This window comes from Moschus berezovskii, chromosome X (assembly GCF_049115385.1).
Source record: "Moschus berezovskii isolate FMDL1 chromosome X, NW_MosBer_1.0, whole genome shotgun sequence".
Classification (NCBI taxonomy): domain Eukaryota; kingdom Metazoa; phylum Chordata; class Mammalia; order Artiodactyla; family Moschidae; genus Moschus; species Moschus berezovskii.
Window position 1 is genome coordinate 57207364 of NC_142488.1, and position 16400 is coordinate 57223763.

At 43.3% G+C, this 16400-nt stretch overlaps 1 protein-coding gene across 3 annotated transcripts in view; it reads left to right on the top strand.

Moving 5' to 3' along the window:
• The first annotated feature begins 204 nt into the window (after positions 1 to 204).
• The window catches only part of SLC9A7 (solute carrier family 9 member A7), a 171656-nt gene continuing 155460 nt past the window's right edge, over positions 205 to 16400 (top strand). For all 3 annotated transcript variants that reach the window (XM_055437916.2, XM_088834144.1, XM_088834143.1), the window contains exon 1: positions 205 to 1378. In XM_055437916.2, the coding sequence (XP_055293891.1) occupies positions 1051 to 1378 (328 nt within the window). In that variant the 5' untranslated portion in view covers positions 205 to 1050. The remainder of the gene's footprint in view (positions 1379 to 16400) is intronic.

Consider the following 16400-nt stretch of genomic DNA (forward strand, 5'->3'; position numbering starts at 1 on the left):
TTAAAGGCAGAAGGAGAAGCGGGTAACAGAGGATGAGCTGGTTGGATGGCATCACTGACTTGATGGACATGTTTGAACGAGCTCCCGGAGTTGGTGATGGACCGAAGGTCTGGTGTGCTGCAGTCCCTGGGGTTGCTAAGATTCGGACATGACTGAGCCACTGAACTGACTGAACCACCTGCTGCTCATCTGCCCAGAAAGGCAAGTGTCCAGTTCCTTCTGGTTCAATCCGCTTCCCTGAGGATTAGTTCCACAGTGCAGAAAAAGAAGTTCCTCTACTTGCCAAGTGATGAAGGTGCTATTTTTAACACTGCTCCCTCATTTTAACCCCTTATCGGTTCTCACTTTGGGTCAGGCTAAAGCAGAGGTTTGTTTGAATGAAGCCTGACGGATTCTGGGAAGCCCAGAATGCTGGAAGTCACTCTGAGAGATGCGGGAAGAGAGGTGTTCGGGGGTACCGTGGCTTCAAGGTTCCTGGGCTCCTCCAGAACCGCCACTTTTACTAGACCCAGAGCGGCTACACACTGGCCTGGGATCAAACACTTCGAGTGGCCCGAGACACAGCAATCGAGACCGCACATCCAAGATGCTCTTGCCAGGCACGGGCGACCTCTGGCGTCCCATTTACGAAGCGCGGCGGCGAGTGCCCAGAAAGCGGCCCCGCGAGCCCAGATGGCCTGGCCAGGTACGCCGGGACCGAGGGAGGAGCGCAGTGAGGAGAGGGGCCCGCGGCCCGGCCGGGGGCTAGAGGGCGACAGGCGACCTCGCTTGGGGGGGAAGGGCGGCGGGACGGGGTGAGGGCGGGGGACGCGGCGCGGCTGGGGGCCGGACAGGTACGCGGGCGGGGGGCGGTGCTTGGGGATCCTGCGCACTGCGCGCGCCCCTCCCCCAGCGCGCCTCCCGGCGCGGCCCCGGTCTCGGCCCCGCGCGCGCTGGAGGAGGAGCTGCAGCGGCCGCGGCTACTCGGGCAGGTCGGTGGCGCCAGGGGAAGCTGCCGACGGCGCGGGCTGCCGGCCCCAGCGTGCAGGAGGTGCGGGCGGCGCTGGGGCCATGGAGCCTGGTGACGCGGCGCGCCTCGGCCCGGGGCGGGCGGCCCGGGCGCTGCCACCGCGGCTGCTGCTGCTGCCGCTGCTCCCGCTGCTGCTGGGTCGGGGGCTGCGCGGGGCGGCCGCGGCCTCCTCCTCCGGGGCGGCGGCTGAGGACAGCAGCGCCATGGAGGAGCTCGCCACGGAGAAGGAGGCAGAGGAGAGCCACCGGCAGGACAGCGTGAGCCTGCTCACCTTCATCCTGCTGCTCACGCTCACCATCCTCACCATCTGGCTCTTCAAGCACCGCCGGGTACGCTTCCTGCACGAGACCGGGCTGGCCATGATCTACGGTGAGCACAGCCCGCACCCTCGCCCACCGTCCCCTACTCCCCTCGGGCGCTCAGGCTGCTGCGCTTCCCCCCACCCCCTCCCCGCCCCGCAGAGCCTTGTTCTCCCCCTTCACTTGCCGACGTGTTTCGTTTCTTTTCCGTTTCCCGCTGAGACGGTCTCGGCTCCCAAGGTCAACTGTCTGCATTTTCGGGCTCCCTATTACCGTGAAAATGAACTCCACCTCATTTCGACGTTTCTTCCAGGGGAACCGGGGAAATGAAAGGCACCGGGGTGGTCTGGTTCAGTCCAGTCGGTTCTGTTTCAGCTTCGCACCCCACCCTTCACGCCCCCGCCCCCAGCCCCAGTTCAGCTCCACGGGATGTGTGTGCCGGGGCGGGAGGGGTGACCTCCTAGGGATCGCTCCGCCCCAGGAGGCAGTCCACCGTGAGGGTGGGTAAGGGCTGAGACTTCCTCGACTTGGGTAGGGGCTGACGGGTTTTGGTGGATGCCACACCAGTGGTCAGCCTGGGTGGGCGCCCGGTTCTGACATCTGTGTTCCCGGATGTCTTGTGAATAAAGTCGGAGCTTGAAGCACTGTGAAAGGTGAGCGTGGTCCAAGACCTACGGTGATGTACCGCCATGGCGGTCCTAGTCGGAAAGATGGGCACGCCTCCCACCCTTGTGTCCAAGTGGGAAGTTATACCCACTATGCTTTCTTTAAGAGAAGAGGAGCTTTTGCATTCTTCCGATTTTAACAAGGACGCTGCTTTGAAGATACGTTTAAGGGTGTATGAAGAGGAAAAGTAGTGGCTTTAATTCTGGAGTCAGCCTTCTTTTGTTGTGAAAGATGGACTATGCCATCATGCTTTTCTGAGTTTAATGGCACATGGTGTATTACATGCACAAGGGTCAGCACACATCTTGGCGTCACTGCATGGATGTCAGCCGCAATCTGAATCATCCCTCTTCCCCTGCCATGCCACCCCCTCCACCCTCACACCTGCCCACTATGACATGACTTCAAACGGGAACCAAGCATTCTCCTTTTGAATTTAATTCAATGGAGTAAAGGCCCAGGTTGGCATCCTCATGTGAAATGGATGAGTCCACTTAATGACTCTTCCCAGTAGGAAACATTTGACTTTATCAGTTATACTGGAGGGATCTCTCCACTCAATTTCCATTCAGGATTCTGTGATAGAGAATGGAAAGTGAAAACGTTAATCTTTAGTGTGACAGTTACCTTGGCCCTGGGCCTTACTTTCATGGTGCTTGATTGTTGACAGCCCTGGCTCATGGTCACCAAGGTTATGAAGTGCTCTCCGGGAGCCCTCTAGTTTTTAGAGAGACCTGACCTAAACAGGTCTTGAATTGAAGCAGGACCAGGTCTAAAACTGAGTTTGGTTATTGCAAATCACAGATGTGAATGAAAAACCTGGCCATTCTTGAGCTTTGTGGTTTGTGTCAATCTGTGACAAATGACTGATGCCCAGGCTAAAGCAGGTAAGCTCGAAGGTTTCCTGAGCTGATAGCAGAGTGGGGAGTTGAAACATGTCATCTCAGGTGGTTAACTCTGAGCAAATGAGCATTGCCTTTAGCCATAAAAATATTTTTATGTTATAGCCCCTAGATCCAATTCATTAAAATACAGTGTGAAATACTTTTAGAAGGCAGATTGGACGGGCTCATAAATATATGCTCCAAGTGCATGGAAAATGATATGTAAGAATATATTTTCTGAGGAGTACTCAATGTTCTTAGGAGCTCAGTCACCTTTAACTTAAGTCTTGAAAACAACAGTAGAATTTTCCTTTGTGGATATGTACTTTTTAAACTCATCTCACTCTTTTAGTCATTGGGATTGTGCTACCAGTGTACTGTTTCACTTTGTGTTACTGAAATCTGGTTTAATTGATGATGTTCAGAAAAGGCAACATCCTCTCATAGAATTCCCTGTAATTTTCTTGTGTCTTTGGCTTTTAGTGTTACTTTGAAATGCAGTCAGAAATTTTTTTGTCAATGTGTGATGTCCTAGGTTCTGCCAAATATTAATATTTTGATGTGGATTGCCTATAACTGAGAGAAAATATTTCTTTTCTCTAAGAGATGTTTAGTCTTCTGTTTTAAGTTCCGCCTCCCTTCCCAGCCCCAAATCTGAATTCTGATGTCATTTGATTAGCTAACTATTCAGTATATACTTAAGGGATAGGAATTCTGATTTTAAAAAATTCAATATGAAAATCTTTGAATACTTAAGTGAATGCAGTGCAGATTTCAGAACTTCTCTTTCTCAGTAGAAAGACATCAGATTTCATTTCTTGGTATCAGTAGAGGAAGTGAGTGTCCTCTGAGTAATAAAGGGCAAAAAGATCTAAGGAAACATTTGTTAAGTATCTGCTTTGTACTGGGTGCCCAAGTTAATTTATGGAGATAACTAATTTAGCTTTTAAATGTTGGTAGGTTTTCATGAGTGAAAGAGTTCAACTGTGAATTTCAAAACTTTTACCTTGAAGTGAAAAAAATCTAATTCCTGGCACTTTAAAAAATACTTAAGTGGTACTTTGAGAGGAAAGGCTTTAATATTTAAAATAAATTGTATATATATATATATATAAACAATGTATTGATATATAGTAATATATTAAAATAAATTGTGATAATATGTGTATTTGCTGGTATAGTCATCAAATATCTCTAGGAGGACATGCAATAGCCTAACACCGTTGGTTTCCTTGTATGGGAGGAACAAGGTAGGTGGAACATAGGGGTGGGAGGGAAAACATCACTTTATATACTTTTGAGCTTTTTTTTTGAACTTTGGAAGTGGAATCACCTAATAGCATGTCCATGCTTCCATTCTGTGGCATTCTTGTGGCATTTTAAGATACTCCTCAAATCATCCAGTTTGATGCCCATTACTCCCTATTTAAAACAAATTGTTATTAATTTTCTGTGACTTTTCAGTTGTTGGCTGTATGTACCCGTGGAACTTTCAGAGCCCTGGATCTGGAATGGAGACATAACTGGGAAAGGGGGGAGGTTTTCCCTCTTTTTCCTCTCTCCTTTTATCTTATTGTCTCCAAAGAGTTGATGTACTTTAGGAGTGTGGTCCCAAAGGACCTAAGGATTGTAAGAGACACACTATGAATACCTAACACTTAAATGGGAAGGAATTCCACCACCCACCAAGGGACAGTTAGAAACACTCCTCTTCCCTGACCACTGGTCCAGGCAGCTACCAGGGAAGGTGACCATAGACTCGACTCTCCAGGGACCTTGAAGGCAACCGCCCCCACCCCCGCCAGACCCTGTGATGAGGGCTGCAAGGCAGTGGGTAAGGTCCTCGCCTGGCACCAGTCGCTCCCAGCTGTCTGGCTCTGTACGTGATTAAGTGCCATCCTAAAGTTACCAAGCCCCTCGTGTCTGTGCAGCAGAAATAGCAAGTGTTTGAGGAGGGAAAGGTGGCATAAACAGACTGTGTCAGTTAATTGTGGTTCTCTCTCGTGTGTACAGTAGTTCCACTTTCCCCATAATGTTTTTGTGACAGCTGATATGGGTCCAAAATATCTAACTTCGTCATGCTAGCCTACCACCTGCTTCTCGCTTGCCTCTCCTCCACACCTATCAACTTTTCAAGTATGTGTTGGTCAGAACCTTCCAGGTTCCTTGGACTGTGGGTTCGTTGTTGTTTTGCTGGTGCTGGATTGCTAAGCACAGGCTGAGGGAGGGTTCATAGGCAAAGTCTGAAAGGGGAAATTATGGCTTTTTGCAGTAGTGTGAAATTAACATTTGAGCCTGTGAGCAAACATTTCAGAACCACCCTCTTCCTGGTTAATTGGGAGCCCTCCCTCTTTTAAAAGAACCTTTCACTTTGGCCGTAGTTTGGGGAAGCTCTGTATAGTCTCAGTTTGGTACCAGATGCCCTGGGTTCAAATGCTAGCCTTACTTGTAAAGCTGTGTAACACTAGGCAAGCTCTCTGAACCTTAGTTTCCTTTTTTCAAAAATGGAGACAGTGTCACTCACCTCACAGAATTTTTGTTATTGTGATATTGTAAAGGTCAAGTGCAGTGTGTTTGCTACTTACTTGGTAGATATTAGTTCTCATTTTCAATTTAGACTTGGGATTCTTTGGCCAGCATTGCTACTTGGGTAGAGTCCTGCTGTAATTTTAAATGGCATTAGGATACAGTTAGTGGGAGTGATGAGAACTGTCATTTTCTTTTTAAAAAAAATTTATTTATTTTTTAATTGAAGGATAATTGCTTTGCAGAATTTTGTTGTTTTCTGTCAAATATCAACATGAATCAGCCATAGGTATACATTGTAATTTTTTGTGGGCAATTTGTTAATACTTAGAAAAGAGTTTATAAGGTAGCTGTTCTACTCTTTTATCTGGCAGTCTTCATTCTTGGGCTTTATTTTTCAGAAATAATCTCATTAGCGTGTTACATTGGAGAAGGCAATGGCAACCCACTCCATTACTCTTGCCTGGAAAATCCCATGGACAGAGGAGCCTGGTAGGCTGCAGTCCATGGGGTCGCTAAGAGTCGGACAGGACTGAGCGACTTCACTTTCACTTTTCACGTTCATGCACTGGAGAAGGAAATGGCAACCCACTCCAGTGTTCTTGCCTGGAGAATCCCAAGGACGGTGGAGCCTGGTGGGCTGCCGTCTATAGGGTTGCACAAAGTCGGACACAACTGAAGCAACTTAGCAGCAGCAGCAGCGTGTTACATTATATAGATGGCAATATTCATTACAGCAGGAACAAGTTGCAGTACTCATTAAGAAGGAACTGGTTAAACTACAGCACATTCCCACTAAGGAATACTGTGCAGTTGGGAAAAAGGTGTTTTGAGATGTCCTTTTAAGGCAACTCACTTAGCGTTGTGGAAAAAACAAGGCACAAAGCAGTATGTATAGCATTTCATTTATTTTTTAAAGTTCTGTGATATAAATACATAAACATGATGCATATACATTTACATATGACATGTGTGCATCTTTGGAAAGAGGCACAAACTTTGACAGTGGAATCAGTTGTTGGAAGGGAGGAAAGGGAGATGTTACTTTTCCTTTTATACTCTTCTGAATGGCCTGAACTTTCTATAACACTGACCATTACTTTTACAATCGAAACATTTAAAAAATAAAGCAAACAACTTTTTTTTTATAGCAAAAAATGCATTAGAAACAGATCAGTTATGTGATTAGGTAGCATTTGTTACTTAAAAGTTATAAATGGAAATAAAATGTGTCTTAAAGTTAGAAAAATGACATTTCCTGAAAGCATTTCTTAGAGCCTTTTTTGCCTCCTGTTGTGTTATAAGAGGAAGCAGACAGCTTTACCTGTGTGGTATTCATCCTTCAAATGCTTCATCTGAATCTAATGGAGGTTTTAGGGGCATCTTCCAATTGATAGGAAATATAGGGGATAGGGAAATAAGTTATAAAATACCATGTGAAAACAGACATATCCAAAACATGGGACAATCTGTAAGACAGTTGTCCTGGTTTCTTCCAAAAGTCTGTCTATGTCAGGGGAGGCAGAAAGGCAGGATAAGTGACTGAACTGTGTCCTCTCAAAAATTCATATGTTGAAGTCCCATTCCCCAGGATGATGGTCTTTGGAGATGGGGTCTTTGGGAGTAAATTAGATTTAGATGGGGTCATGAGGGTGGAGTCTCCATTATGGGATCAGTGCCCTTATAAGAAGAGGAGACCAGATTCTCTGACTCTTCTACCATGTGAGGATAAACCATCTGTTACTCTCATTAAACTCTTTGTGACACTGTGAAACTCTAACAGTAGGTTTCATGAAATGGTTAGGCTTACATGACTTGAGAATCTGTAACTTCCTTTTCATTTCAGTGTTTTGGTTTGATTTTCAGGTTCACATATCTTTTGAAAAACTGCCTCTGTTCCACTTAGAAGGGCATATATGTTAGGAGACTTTTCTCTTTTGGTTAAAGCTTGCTCCCTCTATTTTAATCAATGTAGATATCTGTATTAGGGTAATGCTAGCTGTTATAATAAACCAACCCCAAATTTCCATGGCCTAACTTCATTTTTTTCTCATGTAATGGGCCAGTGCAGGGATTTGATTCGGGGATCAGGCGCCTTCCATTTTGTGGCTTATTTGTCCCTTGGGCTGTTGGAATCCTCCCCCTCCAGCCCATGAAAGAAGGACAGAGAAGAAGATCATAAGGGGAAGACTTACATACTAAACCTGGAAGTGGTGCACATTGCTTTGTTGCTTCTGTTGGACAGAATTTGGTCACAAGGCCACATTGAACTGGAAGGGAGGCAGGAAGATATAGTCTAGTTGGAGTAAGAGGAACAGGTTTGGAAAGCAGTTAGCCAATCTCTGCTGAAGTATTTGATTAATACTTTGTCATACATAATCCCGAAAAGAAATGTAGTAGGATTTGCATGCATTTTTCTTGTTGGTTGTTGATAAAGTAAATTTTCAAGTGATCCAGTTTGAACAGGGTGTTCATCTCGAGTTTTATGAAGTTGCTTCAATGAACCTATCAGCATCACCTGGAGAGCTTGTTAAAAATGGCAGATCTGGCCCCAGACTGATTGAGAGTGTCTCAATGAGGCCCAGAAATCTGTGATTCAATGCATTAACAGGGATTTTAAATACTGAAATTTGAAACTCACTGCTATAGAATATTTGTTTTGATCCTTTAAATACATTCACTACACTGCTTGTAATTAAATAAATGCAGTAAAAAATAGCAGCTGTTTATTGAGTACCTGCTATCATGGTCAAGCAGCATATTATTTTGCATAGTTTAAGCCATATAACCTTCACAGAAAATGTAATGAAGACTGTATTATTGATCCCATTTTGCCAGATGAATAAATTGAAAGTTAGGTATGGGTATGGTACCTCATTTGTTTAGGGTCACACATTTGAGATTGGTAAATGGGGATCTGCTGAAGGATGGGATCAATAGGTTGAGGATGTATTTGGCTAGGATAGAGGGGAACCTGGATTCTGCCCTGATCACCTGCTCCCAGGAGGTCTTTGAGGGAAATTCATGCCCAGAGTATAAAACAAAGCAAAGCGACCCTTTGTTATTAGCTGGGGCTTTGGCTTCAAACTCCAGTGTACAGCTGCAAGGGGTGAGGTTGACCAGTTTAGAAGAATCCCCTTTCCTATGCTAGATTGGCCTTGGGCCCTTGAATCCAAGTGAAGCCAAGATACCTGCTCATTTGTATTCCAAAGACCACATTCCAGGTGTTACTCTGTTGCTATGCATTATGGACTGAATGTCTGTGCTCCTCAAAAATCTTAGGCTGAAATCCTAACTCCCAAAGTGATGATGGCAATGGGACGTTTGGCCTTTAGGAAGTAATTAGGTTGAAGTTGGAGCCCCTCATGAATGGGATTGGTGCCCTTAAAAAGAAGCCCCAGAGAACTGTCCATCCTGTGAGGGTACAACAGGAAGTTGGTAGTGTGCATCCTGGAAGAGGAGTCTCACCAGGACCGGAACATGCCGCTACCCTGATTTTGGATTTCCAGCCTCCAGGACTAGGAGAGAGAAATTTCTCTGGTTTATAGGCTGCACAGCCTGTGATACTTTGTTACAGCAGCCTGAACTAAGACAGTATGACAGAAGGCTTCCAGTGTTACAGGGGAAAATAGTCAAACAATGATCAAAGTGGCTGTTCTAGGCCTTCTCAGGTGGGAGCAGTTGCCTAAAAGTATTCTCATTTCTACACATCACTATCACAGAGGTGGGGAGGCAAATTGAGCTGGGTCTGTCACACTCTTGGGTCTTTCTGCTCTTACTGTGCTAGTTGTCACAGGCATATCAGTCTCCTGGAGAGAGTTTCCAAAATACGTTAGAAAGAGACCCAGTGCAGGCCAGAGTGTCTTTCGTTTGCTGCTGTCTCTGTCCGTAAAACAGTTGTAACACATAGTAGGTGCTATGGCAACATTTATTTAATGGATTCTACCTTGTCTAACAAAAAGATGCTGTAACACCACTTAGCATTAAAGATCCTTCAAATTCTTATGCCTCAGATTTACATTGAGAAGGAAACTTTTGTGAAAACATCTGCTTGAATCACAGAGAACTGTTTAAGGAAGGAGAATGAAGGGATAGGTGAATAGATGTTTGCAGAAAATTGTATATTTAGCTGATAAGCCACATGGTGGTTTTTTTCTTTTTTGTGGTAAAATATGTTTAACATAAAGTTTGTCATTTTAATTATTTTAGCTGTATAATTCACTAACATTTGTAACATTTATAAAGTTGTGTGGCTATCACCACTATTTCCAAAATGTTTTCATTTCCCCAAACAGAAACCTTGTACTCATTAAGCAATAATGCCCCATTCCTCCATCCTCCTAACCTCTGATAAACTTTCATCTACTTTCTGTCTCAATGAATTTGCCTATTCTAGAGATTTCATATAAGTGTATTCATACAATATTTGATCTGATTTTTTTCACTTAGAATAATAATTTCAAGGTTTATCCATGTTGTAGTAGGTATATGAACTTCATTCTTTCTGTGGCTGATTAGTATCCCATTGTATATATACACTATATTTTGTTTATTCATTCATCAGCTCAGGAACACTTGGGTTGTTTCTACCTTTTGGCAACTGGTGGTATAATGTTGCTGTGAACATTTGTATGCAAGTATCTGTTTGAGTCCATATTTTCAATTCTTTTGAGTATATACCTATAAGTACAATTGCTGGGTGATAAGGTAATTATATGGGTAAGTTTTTGAGGAACTACCAAACTGTTTTCCAAAGTGGCTGCAATATTTTACTCTTCCACTACAGTACACAGGGGTTCCAATATCACTGTATCCTCTCCAATACTTTTTTAAAAAAAATAGTCACCCTAGGGACTTCCTTGATGGTCCAGTGGCTGAGACTCTGCACTCTTAATGCAGGGGGCCTGGGTTTGATCCCTGGTCAGGAAGCTAGATCTCACATGCCACGACTAAGACCAGGTGCAGCCAAATAAATAAATATTAAAAAAAAAAAAAGACGGTCACCCTAGACATTTTCGAGTCTTAGTTTACTATGGGTTTGATTTACACTTCCCTAAGGAAAGATAAAAGCATCTGAATGCAGAGTTCCAAAGAATAGCAAGGAGAGATAAGAAAGCCTTCCTCAGTGATCAATGCAAAGAAATAGAGGAAAACAACAGAATAGGAAAGACAAGAGATCTCTTCAAGAAAATTAGAAATACCAAGGGAACATTTCATGCAGGGATGGGCTCGATAAAGGACAGAAATGGTATGGACCTAACAGAAGCAGAAGATATTAAGAATAGGTGGCAAGAATACCCAGAAGAACTGTACAAAAAAGATCTTCACAACCAAGATAATCACGATAGTGTGATCACTCACCTAGAGCCAGACATCCTGGAATGTGAAGTCAAGTGGGCCTTAGAAAGCATCATTACGAACAAAGCTAGTGGAGGTGATGGAATTGCAGTTGAGCTATTTCAAATCCTGAAAGATGATGCTGTGAAAGTGCTGCACTCAATATGCCAGCAAATTTGGAAAACTCAGCAGTGGCCACAGGACTGGAAAAGGTCAGTTTTCATTCCAATTCCAAAAAAAGGCAATGCCAAAGAATGCTCAAAGTACCACAAAATTGCACTCATCTCACACGCTAGTAAAGTAATGCTCAAAATTTTCCAAGCCAGACTTCAGCAATATGTGAACTGTGAACTTCCAGATGTTCAAGCTGGTTTTAGAAAAGGCAGAGGAACCAGAGATCAAATTGCCAACGTCCGCTGGATCATGGAAAAAGCAAGAGAGTTCCAGAAAAACATCTATTTCTGCTTTATTGACTATGCCAAAGCCTTTGACTGTGTGGATCACAATAAACTGTGGAAAATTCTGAAAGAGATGGGCATACCAGACCACCTGACCTGCCTCTTCAGAAACTTGTATGCAGGTCAGGAAGCCACAGTTAGAACTGGACATGGAACAACAGACTGGTTCCAAATAGGAAAAGGAGTATGTCAAGGTTGTATATTGTCACCCTGCTTATTTAACTTCTGTGCAGAGTACATCATGAGGAACACTGGGCTGGAAGAAGCACAAACTGGAATCAAGATTGCTGGGAGAAATATCAATCACCTCAGATATGCAGATGACACCACCCTTATGGCAGAAAGTGAAGAGGAACTTAAAAGCCTCTTGATGAAAGTGAAAGAGGAGAGTGAAAAAGTTGGCTTAAAGCTCAACATTCAGAAAACAAAGATCATGGCATCTGGTCCCACCACTTCATGGGAAATAGACGGGGAAACGGGAAATAGTGTCTGACTTTATTTTTTGGGGCTCCAAAATCACTGTGGATACTGATTGCAGCCATGAAATTAAAAGACGCTTACTCCTTGGAAGGAAAGTTATGACCAACCTAGATAGCATATTAAAAAGCAGAGATAATACTTTGCCAGCAAAGGTCCATCTAGTCAAGGCTATGGTTTTTCCAGTGGTCACGTATGGATGTGAGAGTTGGACTGTGAAGAGGGCTGATTGCCGAAGAATTGATGCTTTTGAACTGTGGTGCTGGAGAAGACTCTTGAGAGTCCCTTGGACTGCAAGAAGATCCAGCCAGTCCATCCTAAAGGAGATTAGTCCTGGGTGTTCATTGGAAGGACTGATGCTAAAGCTGAAACTGCAATACTTTGGCCACCTCATGCGACGAGTTGACTCACTGGAAAAGAGTCTGATGCTGGGAGGGATTGGGGGCGGGAGGAGAAAGGGACGACAGAGAATGAGATGGCTGGATGGCATCACCGACTCGATGGACATGAGTTTGGGTAATCTCCGGGAGTTGGTGATGGACAAGGAGGCCTGGTGTGCTGTGATTCATGGGGTCACAAAGAGTTGGACATGACTGAGCGACTGAACTGAACTGAAGGGCTAGAGATGTTGAGCATTTCACATGCTCATTGGCTGTTTGTATATCTGTTTGGAGAAGTGTCCATTCACACCTCTGCTTGTTTTAAAAATTGGGTTGTTTTTTGTTGTTGGGTTGTAGGAGTTCTTTGTATGTTCTGAATATGGTTTGCAAATATTTTCTTCTATCCATGGGGTTGCCTTTTCACTCTGTGATAGTGTCCTTTGATGTGCAGGGTTTTAATTTTGATGAAGTTTAGTTTATACATATTTTTTCTTTTGTTGCTTGTGGTTTGGTATCATATCCAAGAAGAAATCATTGCCAAATCTAATGCCATAACGCTTTCCTCCTATATTTTCTTACAAGAGTTTTATAGTTTTAGTTTTTATTTATTTATTTGCCTGAGCTGCACAGCTTGTAGCGTCTTAGTTCCCTGACCAGGGATCAAACCCGGCCCTAGCAGTGAAAATTCTGACTCCTAACCACTAGAATTCCCAGTTTTAGCTTTTAAGTTTAGACTGTTGATCTGTTTTGAGTTAATTTTTGTATACGATTTTTAAAATTTTCCTTTTTGGATTGTTGATTACTAGCATATAGAAGTAGGACTGAAGTTTTTTTTTGGGGGGGTGTTGATTTTATACCCTCTAGCTTTGTTGAATTTGTTTTATCATCTCTAACAGTTTTTTTTTTTTTTTGGTGTGTATTCTTTAGGGTTTTTCTAAGGGAAAAAGATGTAATAGGTGGAGTATGAAAGAGTCTAGATGTGGGCTTCTAAAGGGGTGGGGTTTCACAGAACAAGCTTCTTCCAGCAAGTAAATGCAACAATGAATGCACAGTGTTTCTGCCTAGCAAAGCTTGTTCAAGACTCAGATATTTTTTTAAAATAAGGACTGATTACGTACTCTTACGAAAATTTCTGGTTCCCAGAAGAAAGCAGGTATGCTGTATGAATTACATTTGTAGAAACTGTCTAGTCATATTCAGTATTGCAGGCACATGAAACAACCTCATCAATTAGTAGCATGGGGGATGTTTCACAGGTCAAATTCTCAGGAACTATTGTATGGGTCAGTCATACAAGCAGGGCTCCTAGAAATAGCAACATCAGGCCTATTATATTAACTTATTCTTGAAGGGTGGTATCATCTAACTGTTAGCTTTTTGTGCTCCTGAGGCTTCTTCGATTTCGTGACACTTTTATTTTTAAAAATCATCTCTTGTTTAGATTTATTAATTTTATTTAAAAAATTATCACGAGTAATATTGACTTTTGATGTACAGTTTTATGAATTTTATAACATGTATAGATATGTGTAACCACCACCCCCACAATTGAGGTGAATATGAATTCCTTCACCCTGAAAAACTCATGCTACCACACAGCTCTGACAGTCACTGACCTGTTCTTCATCACTATTGTTTTGTCTTTCAAATATCAACATAAATGGAGTCCTTCAGTATATAACCTTTTGGGATTAATTTTTTCACTCACCATAAGGCCTTTGAGATTTAGCCATGTCATTGCAGGTATCTATAATTAGTTCCTTTTTATTACTGAGTTGGATTTCATTTTATGGATATACCACAGTTTGTTTGCAAGTTGAAGGACATTTAGATTGTTTCCAGTTTTTTTGTGTGTGTGTGTGATTATGAATAGAGCTACTATGAACATTAATGGCTCTCCTGGTGTCTGATTGGTAAAGAATCCTGCAATGCAGGAGATGCAGGTTCAATCCCTCCGTGGGGAAGATTCTCTGGAGGAGGAAATGGCAACCCACACCAGTATTCTTGCCTGGGAAATCCCAGGGACAGAGGAGCCTGGTGGGCTACAGTCCATACACTCTGTGGGGTTGCAAAGAGTCGGACATGACTGAGCTACTGAGCACTCATGAACAGGTTTTTGTGTGAATTTAAGTTTCCATTTTTCTATGATAAATACCCAAGATTGGGATTGATGGGTCATAGGGTAAGCATGTGTTTAGCTTTATAAAAAAATTGTCAAACTGTTTTCTAGAGTAGTTGTACATTCCAACCAGTAATATATAAGTGTTCCAGTTGCTCCACATTCTTTTCAGCACTTAGTATTGTTAGTATTTTTAATTTTACCCATTCTAATAGATGTGTAGTGGTATCTCATTGTGGTTTTAATTTGCGTTTTCCTGATGCTTAACATCTTTTCTTATGTGTCATTTTTCACATATTCTTTTTGGTGAAGTGACTGTTCAAGTGTTTTGCTCATTTTCTAATTGTATTGTTTTCTTTGAATTTTGAGTTCTTTTTATATTCTGGAATCAAGACCTTTTTAGATATGTAATATGAAAATGTTCTCTTCTAGTTTGTAGCTATTTTTCATCTTACAGTATCTTTTGCAGAGCAAATGTTTTCAATTTTGATGCAATCCAGTTTATCAACTTTTCCTTTTTTATTGATTGTACTTTTGGTGTCATATCTAAAAATTTTTTCTTTAACCCCAGGTCAGGAGGGTTTTGTTTTCTTCTAAAAGCTTTATGGTTTTGCATTTTGTACATTTAGATCTGTGATTTATTTGGAGTTATTTTTTGACTAAGGTAAGTTTTGAACGTGGAGTAGCTCCTCTCGGCCCTCCTGAGCCCGCGCAGCCACCGCCACGTGGACGTGGGGTAGCTCCTCTCGGCCGCGGCCCCTGGCCTTGGGCATGGGGTTGCTCCTCTTGGCTGCCACCCCTGGCCTCAGGCGTTGGGTAGCTCCTCTCCGCCGCGCTTCTGCGTGTTATCTCCCGCAGCCCAGCGTCGCGTCTGCGCGGTCAGTTGCGCGGCCCGGCGTCGCGTCTGCGCGCTCCGGCCGGCATCAGCGATGGAATTCCAGTTGAGCTATCTCAAATCCTGAAAGATGATACTGTGAAAGTGCTGCATTGAATATGTCAGCAAAATTGGAAATCTCAGCAGTGGCCACAGGACTGGAAAAGGTCAGTCTTCATTCCAATCCCAAAGAAAGGCAATACCAAAAAATGCACAAAGTACCGCACAATTGCACTCATCTTACACGCTAGTAAAGACATGCTCAAAATTCTCCAAGTCAGGCTTCAGCAATACGTGAATCGTGAACTTCCAGATGTTCAAGCAGGTTTTAGAAAAGGCAGAGGCACCAGAGATCAAATTGCCAACATCCACTGGATCATGGAAAAAGCAAGAGTTCGAGAAAAATATCTATTTCTGCTTCATTGACTATGCCAAAGCCTTTGACTGTGTGGATCACAATAAACTGTGGAAAATTCTGAAAGAGATGGGAATCCCAGACCACCTGACCTGCCTCTTGAGAAACTTGTATGCAGGTCAGGAAGCAACAGTGAGAACTGGACATGGAACAACAGACTGGTTCCAAACAGGAAAAGGAGTACGTCAAGGTTATATATTTTCACCCTGTTTATTTAACTTCTATGCAGAGTACATCATGAGGAACGCTAGGCTGGAAGAAGCACAAGCTGGAATCAAGATTGCCGGGAGAAATATCAATAACCTCAGATATGCAGATGACACCACCCTTATGGCAGAAAGTGAAGAGGAACTCAAAAGCCTCTTGATGAAAGTGAAAGAGGAGAGTGAAAAGTTTGGCTTGAAGCTCAACATTGAGAAAACGAAGATCATGGCATCTGGTCCCATCACTTCATGGGAAATAGATGGGGAAACAGTGGAAACAGTGACAGACTTTATTTTTTTGGGCTCCAAAATCACTGCTGATGGTGACTGCAGCCATGAAATTAAAAGACGCTTGCTCCTTGGAAGGAAAGTTATGACCAACCTAGATAGCATATTAAAAGCAGAGACATTACTTTGCCAGCAAAGGTCCGTCTAGTCAAGGCTATGGTTTTTCCAGTGGTCATGTATGGATGTGAGAGTTGGACTGTGAAGAAAGCTGATTGCCAAAGAATTGATGCTTTTGAACTGTGGTGCTGGAGAAGAGTCTTGAGAGTCCCTTGGACTGCAAGGAGATCCAACCAGTCCATCCTAAAGAGATCAATCCTGGGTGTTCATTGGAAGGACTGATGCTAAAGCTGAAGCTCCAATGCTTTGGCCACCTCATGCGAAGAGTTGACTCACTGGAAAAGACTCTGATGCTGGGAGGGATTGGGGGCAGGAGGAGAAGGGGATGACAGAGAATGAGATGGCTGG